Below are 16,670 nucleotides of genomic sequence, written 5' to 3'. Positions count from 1 at the left end.
ATTAATTAAACTGTCAATTTTTGTGTCCAGTCAGTACATAGAATAAATAAATATAAATACATAAATACTGACAGGTGATGGCCATGTGCATCACAATCACTTCAATTCTCATTAATTTTTCTCATTAAAAGTAAATGAGGAAGAAGCATGACTCACAGTTATTAAGCAGTGCAAGTTTCACTGCGGAGAGAGGGGCAATCTTAGCTTGCAAATACAATCATCTCACATCATTCCCAGCCACTAAGGGCAATTGTGTGAAAACCCCTAGTGCATGCATATGATAGGGTAATCTACATCTTGTAAAAACACCTTTCTACAACCTTCTGATAATATTATTAGTGACAAACAGACCTTTTTCAATAACTTCAATGTCAAAAAAAAAAAAGAATAAAATGAAATAAAAGTGTAAATTATTATTGTCGAAAATGTAGCTTTCTGTACTTGTCATATTTTGACCAAATGGTGGCAATTACCCGACGGGTGTTGCTGTATGTGTTGTTCTTAGTAATGTTGATCAATGTACATCTGTATGTATTTTTGTGTACTGCACATTTATGAAGTGCATTGCTGCTAAATAATGTTTAATTCCCCATGTTTTGCTAAATGGACTGCAAAGATCTTGGGCATACTTGCACATACCGCGGGAGCAGGATGACACGGTGGTGAAAACACGCACCTCCCACCAATGTGGCCTGGGTTCTATTCCCAGACTTGGCGTCATATGGGTTGAGTTTGTTGTTGGTTCTCGTCCTTACTCTGAGAGGTTTTTTTCGCGGTACGCTAGGTTTCCCCTCTACTCAAAAATCAACATTTCCACATTCCAATTCGATCAGGATTATTATCAAGCACTTTATCATGAGCCTCTGGCTCAGGAGATTGTGTAAGCACTCTCCATATTATTGACATTAATATTAAATTACTTAATAATTACTTTTACACATGGAAATGGGGGTTACAAGCAATGGTTTCAGCAACTTTTGTCATCATAACAATTTTTTTCAGTTGGGTAAAAGTGAAATGGTTATAAGCAAGACAATTTGCTTTTAAGCACTATTTTATACTTCCTACTCACATGTCATTGGTGGCAACTTGCAACATACAAAAAAGAATTCCACACTGAGATCATTTTAATTTTAATGTTAATAACATTTTTTATTTCGAAAATCATTACTAGTCCAAAAAGTTTTGTTCAATGATTTTATTCTTGCAGACTGGGTGCTAACCCAGACGTCCAAGGCCATTCGCGGGCCCCTCGCTTTTCTTAGAGAAGGGAGAGGCGGGCAAATGACCTCGGATGTCTGAGAATCAGGCTAACTGGGTGCCAGCACAAGATATATCATAATTTTACCTCTTTAAAGTTTTTAAGTTGAATAAAAAAGACAATAAATACCCTTATGAACATGTCAAGTAAAAATACCCAAATCACAATATATTACTTAGCAATTAATTATTTCAAGCAAAGTAAGCACTAAATGGAAATCTTTAAATTATAAAAGAGCTACTCTAAGTCTAAAAACCAGTGACATGATTACAATTTGCCCATAAAACTGCTCATAAAAGTATGACTTCAATTTACATGTACAGTATGTTTCAAATTTTATGGCATTGAGCATGTGCATTTCTACGAGAATTAAAATACGATGAACGCTTTAGCTAAATTTTCTTAGACATCCTTGATTAGCAGCAAATGCATCAGTAATGGGACTATCTGGCAAATTTTACATTAAATAAATGTCATTATTTGTTTGTTTTTTTGTTTTGCAAATAATTTATCTTCTGTTAGATGTCTTGGTAATTTAGTAATATTATTGTATTATTATTGATAATATTATTGATTCAACAGTAAGTTGAAAATATGTTAAAACATGAAGACAAAGAATGTTGAAATGGAGATAGAAAAATTGGAGCAGAAAAATCCATTTACAGTGTAAGACTAAAGTATTGCATGTTGTACAATGCCAACTCACCTTAACAGTGATTGGTAATACATTATTGGTTTTTGACAACTATAAATGAAAATGACTGTCCTCCTTGCATTTTGATAGGAAACTATGTAAAAGTTCTCAAAAACTTTAAAGACATCAAAACTCACTTGATACGTCAAAGTGAAAATGCCATGAAACAAGGCACATTGTAAAAGCAGAGTAAATTTAATTTAATGTATACGGTAAATGCTCGAATTAGCGCCCAGCTTCAAATAAGCGCCCCGGTTCAAATTAGTGCCCCTCCTAAGGCTCAAAAGTTGTAATAAGCGCCCCCTTCAAATAAGCGGCCCCCCTTTTTGATGAAAAAGTCTTAAGAACGTTTCGAGTTCGCAAAAAGTAGTTTTCTATAAGGTTTTTATTTGAATTTTTATGTAGCAGTTTGGTTTTAAATAGAAATAAAGATAGTGTCATTTTGAGGCTAAAAATTGATAAACGAAATAGGTGCCCCCCTTCAAATAAGCGCCCCCCTCTCCCCTTAGAAAATTAAATAAGCGCCCCGGGCGCTAATTCGAGCATTTACGGTACTTGTTAAAGTTAATCAAAACTTGATCACAGACTCCTACTGCACTTCAGAAAGGCAATTTTGAAGTTTCTCAGAACTGCCCATTTGGAAATTGCTGCATAAATACATCATTGTGGTGTTTTTGAAAGAGTTTGAGCCTTTCCCCTTTTTCCTTCAGTGACATCTGCAAGTTGTCGATAATGAAATTCATAAGCTCACTAAGAGATTGATTTGCCATGGCGTGTTTTTGTTGTCTGTACTCTGCAACTGAAATCTGTTGACATACTCTAGATGATGTGGGTGGACACACTCCCCTCTGCACATATGACATGTTTCTTCTATAGAGCTCTTTGAGAGGAGCTGGTGTGGTGAACATCTGTTGCTGATGCTTCACCATCAAACAAACCAGTTGTTGGCCAGCAACCTATGAAATTAATGAGATGGAGAAATAACTATGTGTCTCAGTCTCTCAGACAAGAAATTTATTTGGTCTCAGTAAAAGTACCACTGTGAGTTTAAACAGTTTTATTCGGAGAATGATATTGGTGTGTATGGGGTAAAAGGAGCTGTCTAGAGTGATCTACTCAGTCTCCTGCCATCTAAACTTGTCCTCAGGCTCTTTGACCAGCAGTTGGTTGCCAGAAGAGAATGTTTTTCATGGCAACCAACCACTGGCCAAAGAGCCTGAGGACTCTGGCTCCCAGGGAGTACTCCCCTGTTTAAGCTATCAGGTATGTACAGCACAAAGGGTATGGTTTTTGAGCTGTTTTGGTCTGGAATAGGGTATAGATTGTAACCATCTTGGTTTGAAAGTCTGAAAACGGGGAATGGATTCTAGAGACCTGTGAGGTGAGGCTAGGTCTGAAAAAGGGTGCCATTAAATCCCCCCCCCCCCCCCCCCTTCCCTGGGCTCTGGCTAAGAAGAGATTGAGACCCTCCAAAACACACCATCAATGTTAAATGTGAATGTATTTAGTTCTGGCTACTCCTAGACCAACAGACTGATGAAGACTCAATCTGTCCATCTGGCACTCAGAACTCATAAACCATGGTGTGCAGTAATGAATTACATCCAAGAATTGACAGCCCACATCATACACGACATCCCCTACTTTTTTTTTTAACAGTGCTGTGGGTTGTGATTAAACATAATGTTCATTCAAGTTTTGAGCACAGTTTTGAGCTCTTTTTAATCCCTTGGAGGTACCATTCAGCAAGGTGTTAAAAGCTGTCCAGGAGGAGACAGGGCTGGAATCTGGGAGAAAATTAGTGGGCAAGATTCCCAGGGTGGCAGAAAACACTCTTAACACACTTCTTGATCATGAACTACAATGTACGTTACCCCATAACAGTGTAAGCAATCACAGAGATTTTCTATCAATTTGTTCAAAAACTACCTCCACAGAACACCCAGAAAGAAATCTGGCTAAAACCTAATAATAATAATAATAATAATAATAATAATAATAATAATAATAATAATCAAAAGGGTTTTGCTGAAGAAAAGACATACAAAAATTACAGAGAGATTTAGGGCTCGATGTTTCGGAGTCATCTTGACTCCATTATCAAGAGAAAATAGGTTAATTTTCAGCTCTAGCGTATTTAAATATCCGCGTTCATAAACTTATTTTCTCTTGATAATGGTGTCAAGATGACTCCGAAAAGTGGAGCCCTAAATCTCTCTGTAATTTTTGCAATAATAATAATAATGATGATGATGATTTATTGCAGCTTGTTTGCTGAATACACTCAACAATGGAGAACTGGGACACCCACCTTGTTTTGTACATCCTTTGGTAAGATAGCAGTCATGAACTTCTTGACAATGAATCTTCCACTACATGTGCCCTGAGACCACCCAATAAAGTTCAACAATTTTCTGAGGTGTTTTCTTTGGCTTGTTGGAAGCATCAAAGCCAGCAGCGGCAGAAATGAAACAACCTTTGACCAATTATTGGTCAGCGCACAAAGCATGCCATCTACTAAGTCTGTTAGGTTAGAGGGAATGAGTGAATCTAGGAGTGAGCTGTAATACTCCAACAGAAACTGTTGGATACCTGCTTCCTTGATATTCGTCACATTCAGATAGCTCACGTCAGTCCGCTGCGGCAAAGGGAAGTCGCTCTGCAGCTGCATACATTCTATTCCTGCTGTGATCCAAACACTGCTTGATTCTGAGCTACTGACATTTTCCTGGTGGTCAGAACTCCTGCTCCAAGATCCTGGGACATTATTTGATATGACTATTACCCCCATGTCATCATCTGTTGACGGTGGGGCCAATATGTCTTCCAGGAAAGGAATCTCTGTGAGCTGAAGGAGTTGAGAAAGGGCTACTTCAAACCATACTTCACTGATAATATCTTTGTGATCGGTTGAATTAGACAACATGGCCATCTTATTCTTCCTGTATAGAAAATTAAAGAATAAACTTAGTTTAGATCACATCACTATAAACTTTGTCGACTTCAATACAGAAGTTTTTTCAAGTGCTGTGATTTGCCATAAAAAACAACAAATTATATATTTTTTTTGGCATCAAACATGAAATGACTGTTTTCTTTCTTGACATATGATATAAAAGTAGTCATGAAAATAGGACATTTTCACTATGGCGTCATTTGACTACAACTACCAGAATCCTTCAGTTTTTTGTTTCTCGTGCTAATTAGAGCTATTGTTCTTTGCTGTCCTCTGGGATTACAAAATTTGAATTTGAAAAGGAAAACAAAATGAATTCTGGTAGTTGTAGTCAAATGACGCCATCATGAAAATGGCCTAATGTGTGATTCCAACAACATGATCAAACTTGATGTTATAAAAATTTTATGAATAAATTCGGTCGAGATTACCTTAAACCCAAACCAGCATCCAAACTGAGCCGCCTTCGCTTCTTTGGTGTAATTTCCGGTGTCCGCGTGTTATTAGCAACTTCAGGTGATTGTGTGGTCTCGGACATCAACAAATCAGCAAATCTCTTTTGCGCTCTGGGTGTAAAACTCAACGACTTTCTTCTGTCTGTTCTTTTATCCCTTTGACCAAGAAGACTTCTTCGTCTACTTATTTTCTTTTCAGCTTGAGAGGGAGAAGCAATTGAGTGATCAATCGAGTCATCAGGGGACGAAAATCTGTACAACCTGTTGCCATCTTCGAAACTACAGCTCTTTGGCTTGTTGTTGTCCATAGTTACGGATTGGATGACTCGTTTCTCCAACAGAATTTGACATAAACATCTCATTTGGCTGCGAGTAGCGTCTTTTGACAAATCAGGATTGCTTTGAACGTAAGCATGGAGCACCTCAACCACATCACCGCCACGAAAGCAGTTCTCGTAATACTGGAATTTCCACCTTCTTCGACGCTGATCGACATTCGTTCGCAGATGTTCGATGAGTTCGTTCCAGATTTTTGTTGCCTTGAAAGGTTCGCGAGCCAAATCAGCATCGTCCTTACTTCCGGCGAAGTTTAATTTCTTATTCTCAGTCATAGTGTGACATGTCTCGAAGACAATCTTTAGATCTATTATGACAATCAGCAAAATTACAACATGTCTTGCCGGCGGGCAACTTTGAATCAACCGCCAACTGTCCCAGCAAAATGTGACGTCACATCTAATCTTTATTCATAGGAACCGGCCCATGCCTAGGCCGAGAAGGGGAGTCGAGTTCTTCATCTTGTTAAAGTTACTTACAAAACGTAAACTGTTTGAATTGCGGCTTAGCTGATTGTGAAAATCACAGGAATTTTTTAGGGTTGGGAAGCTTATCCCCCTGGCCTTATCTCGTATGCATAACGACATATTTCCCCCCTCGAACAAGTACGCACGTAAAAAAATTTTCCGTGTTACGAACTGATTGAGGTGTCGAGTGGAGAAAACTAGAAGAACTGTATTTTTCATCTACCCAGATGAGGATCCGATGAAAGAAAGAAAAGGGAAAGGCAATGTTGCATGCTAAAGAATCAGATAAAGAAGTTTTTTCCATTTTTTTTTTTTCAATACTGGTCCAAACCGAAGCTTGATGAGTTCGCGGGAGAATAGCTAGCCGGTGTTGGTTGTGGATGGATGCGTTCCATCACGATGTGGGCTAGCGGAAGAAGTGTGGACTCGCGCAAAAAAACAAAAAAACGACAACCAATTGTGTACATGATCAGGGATGAGTTTGGGCTCGAGCCCTAACGCAGTTCTACACTTGCCATTTGAGGAACAAGTGTTGTTATATTATGTCATCTGATCGCACGGATAAGTATGCATTATACAGCTGGATGTACTGAATAATCAACAAAAAAGTCCTTAAATGCTTTTTATATACCGTATTTATTGATCTTTATTCAATTAACCACCCTAGGCGCTTATTTAATTTTGGGCCCATGAGAGTGGGCGCTTATTCGAGGGTGGGTGCTTATTATTTTCCCAACATTTTCAGGAAGCAAGGACGCTTTTAGAGAATAACAAAACAAGGGATAACAAGTTTATTTCAACAAGACAAAACAAAATGCAAACCCTAACACTGAACAAGCCTACAATATAAAAGTTCATTGACTATCGTATCTAAAACCAATTTTGGAACACAACTGACGCTCCTCTTACTTCACGCTGGGCTCGTACAAGAATGCATGTTTTTCGTTGAGATGGGTGGGGGTGGGCGTTTATTAAGTTTTCGGGCTTTCAGGGTGGGCGCTTATCTGAAGGTAGGTAGTTAATCGAATAAATACGTTATATAGTTTATTGAAATTGTTTTAAAAGGTTTTTGTACATTTATGTTTCATTTATTTCCTCTTACGAAGCTTTTTCCTGATTTTGTAATTTATCTCGTCCCTTTTTACAAGCTACAATGTAACTCTGATAGCAATGTCAAAAAGTTTTTTTAAAGCTCCCTTTGAAAGCGTTCCATAATGTGGAGGTATATTAATTAGGAACTAACGCTGTCGGATAGCCAATATAGGGATTATTTGCAACTCTACTGCCCTTCTAGCTTTGCGAAACGACTCAATTAACTACCAGGCAACTCAGAAGGTTAAAAAATTCCTTCGCACAGATGTGTTTGTACACTTGAATGTAGAAGACCATACGCATACTGGACCGTGCTGTACTTTTTGTTACCAATCTCTTGTTCAGTAGATCTGGGCTGAACCAGGGCTCCATAAACGAATTTGATAATTGCAACTAGGGTGACACGACGTACAGGCGTCTAATTGCCCTAGCCCTCACCATCTTGTACGATTCAGTGGAGGCTTGGGCTAGGAGAGCTCTGGCGCTGCCATCTACAGTAGGCACAACAACAAAATGGTCTGACGTGTGAAGAAAATGTCATCATAAATCTACCCTTTTGCTACAGAGCCAGTTCGTAGGTTTAATTCCGTTGTTTCGGGTTTCTTCATCCAAAAGAACACATAATGTTAGTGACCAAGACTACGATTCAGCAGTGAGCGATCTTTGAATTGTAAGGGTCTTTGGGAGGGGCCATTATCAAGGATCTCGAGAGAGTTCCTTGCTTCTAGGTCCTCCAAATATCCCATGTGCGATTGAACAGCTCTCTCAAAATACGGCAGCCTCGTCACGGAGTGCGTTATTGTCTTCAGTGAAAGCTGATGCAGAGCATACATGCAACACACCGCGTTAAAAACGTCCATAAACTGAACGGAGTCAAACGTTCTCCCACTAAATCTTTCCAGCTGCCCTTGATAAAACCGGACAAAGTTCGTTCGTGTCGCGATGTCACTTTTTGCTGGAAGCGCAAACGCAAGGAATTCAACTACGTCATGTTGTGGTGCATGAACTGTCGCCATTTCCCAGTCATAGATGCAGGAGAGTCGGCATGTTTTGTTGTTTATGCTAAAGGATTCTTGCCCATTGTCTTCATTTGCCTCTTGCTTGCGAATACACACGTTTCTTGGAGTGAAATCATAGTGGATCAAGGTCTGAGGGAAAGATTCGACAACTTGCCACAACTGATCTAGGTTGTCAATAAATCTGGTAACGAGTCTCGTCCTAAAGAAGGAGAAAAAGAAAGAAAGAAAGAAAAAATAACTAACACCATCTTAAGCTCACATTCGTAACATGTAATAAAATTTGCATTTGAATTTTTCTTTAAAATATCAGCATCAGTTGTATTGGTAAAGGACAAATTGATTTCATTAACAAACAATCGAAAAGACATGCAGTTTTTCTGGTCCTGAAAACATTCCATTTTAAATGGAAGGTTACCTTTTTTATCAAAAACGGTATATAAAAGGGTAAGGGTTTGGCTCGGAGCGGAACCTTCCCGAACAAAACTATCTTGAGTACCTTCCCCCTCCCCCCGCGGGAGTTCGTGTTAGTTACCTTTTTGTTGTCCAAATGTCTGGAAAAGACAGGTGATTTTGCTGCAAAAGAGCCCGCCAAAAACCGGAAAGTGCCTTCATAACACTACGATTGTACACACACATCCACGACTCTGAGGTAAGGTGGGCTACATCATCAAGGTGGATACTGTGAAAGCGGGCGATATCTCTTAACACAACCTTTAGAAATGAAAAAAAAAAAAAACAGACAAAAAGGAACGATAAACTTTAACCTGAGAAATTCGTAATTCATTGTGACAAAATTAGTTCTGTTTGCAAATCAGTGTACTCTAAGGCCTTAGTCAAACGGCGCATGAGCGGATGGTCAACTTTGGGGAAAAACAGCTGGCCGAAAATTAAACTGTCGTCGACTATCATGCGCGTGGTCAAACGGGAAAATCTATCATCAACTATCATGAAGAACTTGAACAAATTCAAACTGAATAAGAATTGATGATAGTCGATGCACGATAGTTGGTGGTCAAACGACTATCACTGACCGATTATCACGCACCGTTTGACCAGGGCTTAAGGCCGGGTTTGCCATCATTATTTTCACTGGTTGTCATCGCATCATTGAAGGTAAAGCTGGCGACAAAGAGGCACAAGGAGCAAAATAGGGAACTTAAACAACGACGAAGGCGACGGCAACGAAAATTCCGCAAAACAATAGGTTTAATGAGGAAAAACAATCGCCCTGCACGTGCGTTTTAAATTTTAGTATATATTTCTTTGCCGTCCCCTGCAAAACAACAACGTGAAATGACCAAATTCAAGGTTTTATGGGGAAGGTGAGCACACGACGGTTAATCTTTTTTTCTCGAACGCCGCTCCTACCAAATTGGTTCCTGGGTAGTTCGTTATTTTTGTACTAGTTGGATGAGTTGAAATGATCGCGAAGTAGCACAAATAAAATGAAGTTATAGCTTTCAAGTGACGTTTTCGTTGCCGTCGCCGCCGGGAGTAGGGTGCAGTCCGCAAGCAGACAAAAGAACTGCACCCTAGAGGTTTTGGGGTGGACCTCATTTCATTATTTCCAGCGTTTTTTGGATGCTTCTGTAATTTCAAACCAAATGAGTGGCCGCATACCTTTATATCTTCCTGGTCCCAAACTTCTGGCGCGTTATCAACAGTGTTGAAGTGAGTCACGCGCCCAGTTAGATCCTCCATAACTATGACGAATAGTTCCTGGAAAAGAAATAAACAACGAAACATATTAATTCATTGCTAATTCAAATTCATTAGCTCAGTGGTCCGGCGGTTTGAGTTACACCTCTCCAAATAAAAGGCTGTCGTCAGACTGAGAAAGATTTTCATACCTTGGACGGATTACAGATGGTGTGATAAACAGTTGGTGCAATGTCCGTAAACCTATGGTCACATGTTCTTACTATTTCTATCTCCCTCACATCTGAGTGCCTGTATAGAGAGAACATTCGATAATATTATATCACAGGCTTAAATGATTCAGCAAGCGTCCTTTTCTCCAGCATGTATTGAAATATGGTCGAACCTCCATGTGCGACCACCTCTCGTAAGCGACCACCTTCCACAAGCGACCACCTATCCAGAGGTCTATCCAAACCACCAAATTTTTTGCCACTCAAAGCCCTTTAGTTGGAATCTCTCGTAAACGACCACCTCTCATAAGCGACCGCGACCACTTTTTGAGGTGGTGGCATTATGAATTTTCCTTGTTTTTAACCTCTTGACACATGATCTGATCCATGTTGGCTGTATGTACTACGCTACTCATAAATTACGAAGGAACTCTTAGTGACAACCTAACACTGCTCGTATTGTAATTAGGAAAATGTATGCAATAAATTATCTTCGAATAAGTAGATGTGTCATACCTGTACCTAGAAGAGACACCCCTCTGGTTCGACTCTTGTAAGCGACCACTAAATCTTGGCATTTTGGGTGGTCGCTTACGGGAGGTTTGACTGTAGAAGAATTGAGGTCTGTTGGTGTGGGGAGAACGATTCATACACGTACGTGGCGGAAGAAAAAAGTGAGACGTGCGATCCAATGTTTTATACAATCTGTACTTCTATAAAATTTCGATTTCATCCGTTTTAAATTTTTAACACTGTACATATGAAAAGAAATTTACTCAGTTCAAAAAATCTTACCGGTTATGCTTCTTCAGTAGTCTCGTGTGTAGCGAAATTTAAGAAATCGACAAGGGGGTTAGTTTCTATTAACTCCGTTGATAAAGCATTCGAAATTTAAGAAAGGCTGCCTAAGGGGCCGTTTACATGGAGGGAGGAAGATCCTAGCATTAGGAAGATCAACCAACAAGCGCCATATGTTTTCTGTATTCACTTTGCATGCGAAACGTTGTACTTGGCCCTAGTGCTAGGATCTTCCTAGCGATAGGATCTTTTTAGCTAAGAAATAGGAAGATCCTAGCACTAGGAAGATCCTATCACCATGTAAACTACCTTCGCTCGGAAGATCCTCCTACTAGGAACAAAAAAGAACAAACATGGCGTCAGCCGAACGTTCAACTGCTAAAGACAGACAATTTTTCTTCTTTTCCTTCTCCACTTGGTAACCACCGAAATTTATGCATGTAAACCAAAGGAAAAGTTGTTTCGCCTTCTAGAATCTTCCTCCTTCCATGTAAACATTCCCTAACTTAGCGATGTTGCTCGCTTAAAACAAGCTCATCAACAGACAGAACTAACCTGAAATACGACACATGTTGAAACATCTCAGCATACTGGCTAACCTCGCCTGGTTGGCGCTTTATCCAGTCTGAAAAGATCCTAACAAACCTGTCGGCCAGCGGCTTACATTTCGCGACCACGCGCAATGTTTTGGTTACAGCGTCCCCTTTAGAGAATAGAAACATAATTTAGTACCTCACAAACGCCCGGCAATCGAAAGCTGTCTGGAAAAGCAATTTTGCAATGGTCTGAATGTTATCATGCGACGTGCGCTTGTGGAGCAGGAACCCTTCCCTTTTCGCATTTAACTTGCGAGCATTTGCCAATTACTTAGGAAAACAGCTTGTACGTCAGTGCCTCTTGATCCAATACCAGGCAAATGACGTTTGATCATTTAACTTTGGTTGGAGAAGCCCGGGTAAGGATTTATAAACTTCACTTCACACTTCAGGACAAAATCACTTAAAAACTGGGTTGAAAATAAAGGTTTCATCCCGCAGCCCTAAAAACGAAAGATAACTAACCAGCAAACTTGCTTAGAAAGCCTTACCATTGTTCTGTCTGTATCGGATCTCAAACCCATGATGGCCGATAATTCTTTCATCGTTTTGTGCCGCCTTACAAGTTGTTGTTAGCCCAATCTTTTGCAATGGTACCTGACAAGAAAAAAGTTACCGTAACGCGGTTCAGAGGATTGAAACTTGAAAGTGTGAGAAATGTTACTTATGACGGTGTTTAATACTACGAGCCAGCACTGTGTAACTTTCTTATCCCATGGCTCCATGCCCAATGTCCGCGATATCGCCCTTTTTTACTTGCTAATATCAGCGTTTTCTTGGTCAAAAGTTGTCGCATATTCTGTGAGATAGCGCAGAATATACAGCGACTTCGCAGGCGTCTAATTGGCTGGGCGCATTTGAGCCTCTTGAATTAGTAAATCAAGTAAAGGAATTTAAATAGAACAAGACTGGTAGAAGCGTAAAAAAAATTATTTACCTCAAAAGGCTGCCAAGAAACTACTTTTCCTCTCATTCCAATGATACTTTGAAAGAATGCCTCCGTAAGTAGAGATTTGTTTACTCCTTTCATGTTGCTGTTGTTGTTGCGGCAAATGACGTCATCTGATGGACAAGGGCATCGGTGGACGTGAGGTGCACATGTGTAAGGCTCTTCCATGAGTGCCTAGAGAGACAGAGATAATCGGCTAGAGCTGGCCTTTACTTGTGCCGTTGGATTTAAAGCTACAGTCATTCCAAGTACCAAAGAAAAAAAGAAACATTTCACCCTTCCCTTTTCACCACCACCACCACTAAAAGAGAGATAATTTATAAAGCTCATAGAGCTTGTGCTACTGAGGCTGTGGAAATTCGAGACACGATTTAAAGAATTCGAACGCCGGCCATTTCTGGACTTGTGGCGTCACTGCACAAGTAATTATGAACAAAGGGACCTTATAGGAGTGCTCCAAACCTTGTTTTAAGAGAAATAACTCTGAGTCCTTGAGAACGGCTGCCTGTTATTCTGTTATCATATGAATATAATGCTTCCATATTTTTTGACAGTTACCTCTGAAAACTAACTTTGAAAAATCGCCTCACTTTAAATGTGGGAAATAGACCCTCCCGAGGAGGGGGGGGGGGGGGTACTCCCGAAAATTTTCGATAGGGGTGTGCCGCGAAGGGTAAGTTATAAGCCTAACGTCCCATTTTCACTTTAATCAGTCAGGACTAAGTTTATAGCAAACAAACTAAACAGACATTTTAAACGGAGCGACGAAGTTACGTCTACATTGTCTAACCCGTTATTTCGACCGTGGGGGAGAGGGGGGGGGGTACTCCCGAAAATTTTCGATAGGGGTGTGTCGCGAAGGTTCTCGAACCCTGACCTTATTTAAGGGAAAAGGAAGGGAAAACGGATACAAAATGACACCCTATTCAAGGGACTCAAACAACGGCTAATGTGCACGGATAAACACAAATCTCTATGAGAATTGCTTTTCCAATACTTCAGTGGACAATTTGGAAAAGTTTCACTTTTGAATGCACGCTCGGAGCCTTACAAGTCATGTGAGCCGGTTGCTTTTATTGACCAAACATGAGGTGTAGCTGAGATAAAAACGCCTCTCTAGCCAGGGTAGGAACATGGTGACGCCGGGTCTTATTATAAAAATACGGTGCTCTACGGTGCTACATGTAGTTCTCAACACAGCTTCTAAAGATGTAAAAAGTTCGGTACCACAGCTGGATGTTCGCAGAAATAGAAAAAAAAAAAAAAGGAAAACAAAAAAGAAAAGAAAAAAAAGACGGTATCTTTATCTCAAATGCCATGTGCACGCATCATTCAAGCTCCCTGGTTGTATAGTGACGTCACGTCGCGACACGTTCTCCATTGTGGAAGATGTATTCACGTAAACAACTTCAAATGAAAACAAATTTCCTTTTCTTTTCCTTTTTCTTGAAAAATATATCTCATAAAATACCCTTAACTAAACGGTAAATCCGATAATATACTTATCTATTTGTTTTCTATTTGTTTTAGCTAAGATGATATAGTATTTTCCAGTGTTAAATTTGTGAACGACAAGCAGGCGGGATCAATAGCTGTGAATCCTAACTTTCAAAGAACTAGAACTTCAATTCATTTTCTGTTTGAAAAATAAAAGGGAAGTTTGCAATGGTTTTTCATTCCATACTTTCTTTCTTCTAATCCGTAAGATTCCAATTTTTGCAGAGTGAACTGTTGGGTCTCTCTATATTATAGAAACAAAATATCAGAAAGTGACAACAATGAAAAAGATATCTTGGCTCATTGATTCCTAAATACAACACTCGATGAATGCATTCTAGCAGAAGTAGGAACATTAAACATACTACTCACCATTCACAGGTTTTCTAGTGTAACCCAACTTAAACTGAAATTAAAGGAAGAAGTAATATAATCAGCTGAATAATTCTCGTCGTTTGCTGACTATCATAGCATAGCAAATCGTGCACTTCACGCAGCAACAAAACATTCGTGACGCTGTTTGAACATGGAAATTTGAATCGATAGGAAATTTCGTTAACAAATCACGATACTGATAGAATCCACTTACAAGTCGTACTGCAATGCAAATTAATGTTTTCTCTAAAAGATTCGGAATAGTACGTTCATGTCTGCAGTACTCTTTCGAAAATACACGTCATGAATTAGTAATGCACATTTTCGGAGAGGAACAACGGACCATGAAGTCTTGGACTGCTGGAAGTCACGGAATAAAAATCTCAGATTCGTTGATGAACTTTGGGATAATAATTAAAAGACATTTAACTCTCTCGCCTCTTAATAACCGCCAATGCGGTTATTCGCGCATTTTTATTTTTTAGGTTAAAGGTACGGAATAGTACGTTGATGGCTGCACTACTCTTTCGAAAATACTACACTTGAATAAGTAATGCAAAATTTAGGATAGCACAATGGACCGATGAAGTCTTGGACTACTGGGAGCCACCGGATAAAAATCTCGGATTCGTTGATGAACTTTGGGATAATAAAAGAGATTTAACTCTCTCGCCTCTTACCGAGGGGGGCATATGTCACGCATTCCTTCTCCCCTTCTTCTCCCGGAAAAAATGGGGAATTAAGATGAAGAATGTATAATGGGGCAGGGCACATAACATGAAGGCCTTGGTGGGGCTTTCAGGTAGTTAGTGGCGGGTAGGGGGGGGGGGGGTGAACTAGGCACTGGGTACGAGGATGACACACACACAAAAAAAACATGTTTTGGAAAAATCTTGCCAAGCTGTTATACGCTCTTTCCATTACTGATCATTTCTCCGGTGTGGATTACTTTCATGTTACATGTAACGGGAATTTCGTCACGTTACTAAATGTTGCAAAAAGGATCTATATTAGGTATGAGACAACAAACTTTCAGCGCGATGACTTCACAGATCTATGCCATCAGATAGCGTGCTTCAAGAGCTGAATAGGTGAATGACAGAGAAGATAAACTTCCACGACCTGTCCCGTCCCTTCTACAGTTAACTACTGCAAATAAATTTTTGTTTTTGGATTATAGGCCGAATATCATGGTATTCGTGTTTGTTCAGACAGAGACACGCTAAGCCTATTAGAGCAATCAAGTGCGTCCTCCAAGACCCAGGAGAAGCGACCCGACTAGCTCACTTCCCCTGGGTCTCCGAGAATGAATCAAGTGCTGATGTCGATTTTAATATTTTATTTAAAAAGACTTACAGTAAAACCTTCTCAGGGTAACTGAGGAGGTAACCACACAGCGTCATCGTTTATATGCAACACTTAATACAGCTGCACCCGTGATATGTACGTGCGCATCCGCATGATGTTTGTTTCACAGTACCATGATGGAAATTTACTCGCGTTACCAAATGTTGCAAAAAGGACCATGCATATTATGCCGTCAGGACTCCAAACTAAATATATTGTCAGTAAAAGCTCTATATTTTGAGAATGGAAACTGATATGGAAATCTGATATGGAAATTTTGTGACTTCTCTGAGCTTCTCTTTGGGTCTCTTTGCTTTTCCCAGACAGAATGATATACAGTCAACTCCCTTCAGTTAGTGGTGTCCTTAAATAATGAGCGTCCGTCATAAAGGGATTTTATTTCAGTCAATCGTCTGTAAAATATTTTTGCCAGGGATTTAGGTGCTGTCCGTGTTATTGGGGTGTCCGTAATAGCGAGGTGTCCGCAAGGCGAGAGTTGACTGTATTTGAATCGGGGAGCCAGTTAAAGTTGATAGAAGTATTAGTGAAAGTGTGCTGCAAAACGCGAAACCTACCGTGCAATAACAGTTGCCGCAAAGTACAGCTTTACTTGTTAGTTCTGTTGGGCGTTCAGAAGGCCACTCGTGTACAAACTTGCAGCAGTTTAGCTTTTGGTAACAAATATTGGGTTCTTTCCATACAGTGTACTCATATTAGTGGTATTATGACTGCATCTGTCTAGACACGCATGTCGTGTCATCTGATACCCTTGGCGTGACAACAAAATGAACACCTGTTCGTGTGCATAGTATAATGACCAGTAAAAGTAACATATAATATCCGTTGATACCACGTGCTTTAAGCTTGACTGTATAATATACATACCAGCCCCATCACTGTTCTGGACCAGTATCTTCCAGAAATTGACCAATATAGTTGGACATCGCTAAAGAGGTC

General features: G+C 39.8%; 2 protein-coding genes across 5 annotated transcripts; both read right to left on the bottom strand.

The window, feature by feature from the left end:
- Positions 1 to 1,371: 1,371 nt before the first annotated feature.
- On the bottom strand, positions 1,372 to 6,654 carry LOC146467833 (DEP domain-containing protein 7-like). The gene is made up of 3 exons (XM_085125451.1): positions 5,343 to 6,654; positions 4,267 to 4,897; positions 1,372 to 2,911 (listed from the first exon to the last, which is right to left on the bottom strand). The coding sequence occupies exons 1-3, from the start codon at positions 5,975 to 5,977 to the stop codon at positions 2,579 to 2,581; spliced, it is 1,599 nt and encodes a 532-aa protein (XP_084981577.1). The 5' UTR covers positions 5,978 to 6,654; the 3' UTR covers positions 1,372 to 2,578.
- A 132-nt stretch (positions 6,655 to 6,786) lies between these two features.
- On the bottom strand, positions 6,787 to 16,647 carry LOC146467832 (uncharacterized). Of its 4 annotated transcripts, none has more exons than XM_085125453.1 (9): positions 16,289 to 16,647; positions 14,364 to 14,397; positions 12,483 to 12,668; positions 12,037 to 12,142; positions 11,505 to 11,652; positions 10,131 to 10,230; positions 9,901 to 9,999; positions 8,813 to 8,991; positions 6,787 to 8,479 (listed from the first exon to the last, which is right to left on the bottom strand). In XM_085125453.1, exons 2-9 carry the CDS (start codon positions 14,364 to 14,366, stop codon positions 7,888 to 7,890), a joined length of 1,413 nt encoding a protein of 470 aa, XP_084981579.1. In that variant the 5' UTR covers positions 14,367 to 14,397; positions 16,289 to 16,647; the 3' UTR covers positions 6,787 to 7,887. The 4 variants fall into 4 exon arrangements, with proteins under 4 accessions (XP_084981579.1, XP_084981578.1, XP_084981581.1 ...); XM_085125452.1 differs by lacking the exon at positions 16,289 to 16,647 and adding an exon at positions 14,581 to 14,795; XM_085125455.1 differs by lacking the exon at positions 14,364 to 14,397.
- Between the last annotated feature and the right edge of the window lie 23 nt (positions 16,648 to 16,670).

This window comes from Pavona decussata, unplaced genomic scaffold, assembly GCF_977016875.1.
Source record: "Pavona decussata unplaced genomic scaffold, jaPavDecu1.1 SCAFFOLD_134, whole genome shotgun sequence".
Lineage (NCBI taxonomy): Eukaryota > Metazoa > Cnidaria > Anthozoa > Scleractinia > Agariciidae > Pavona > Pavona decussata.
This window is presented reverse-complemented; position numbering and strand designations above follow the sequence as displayed.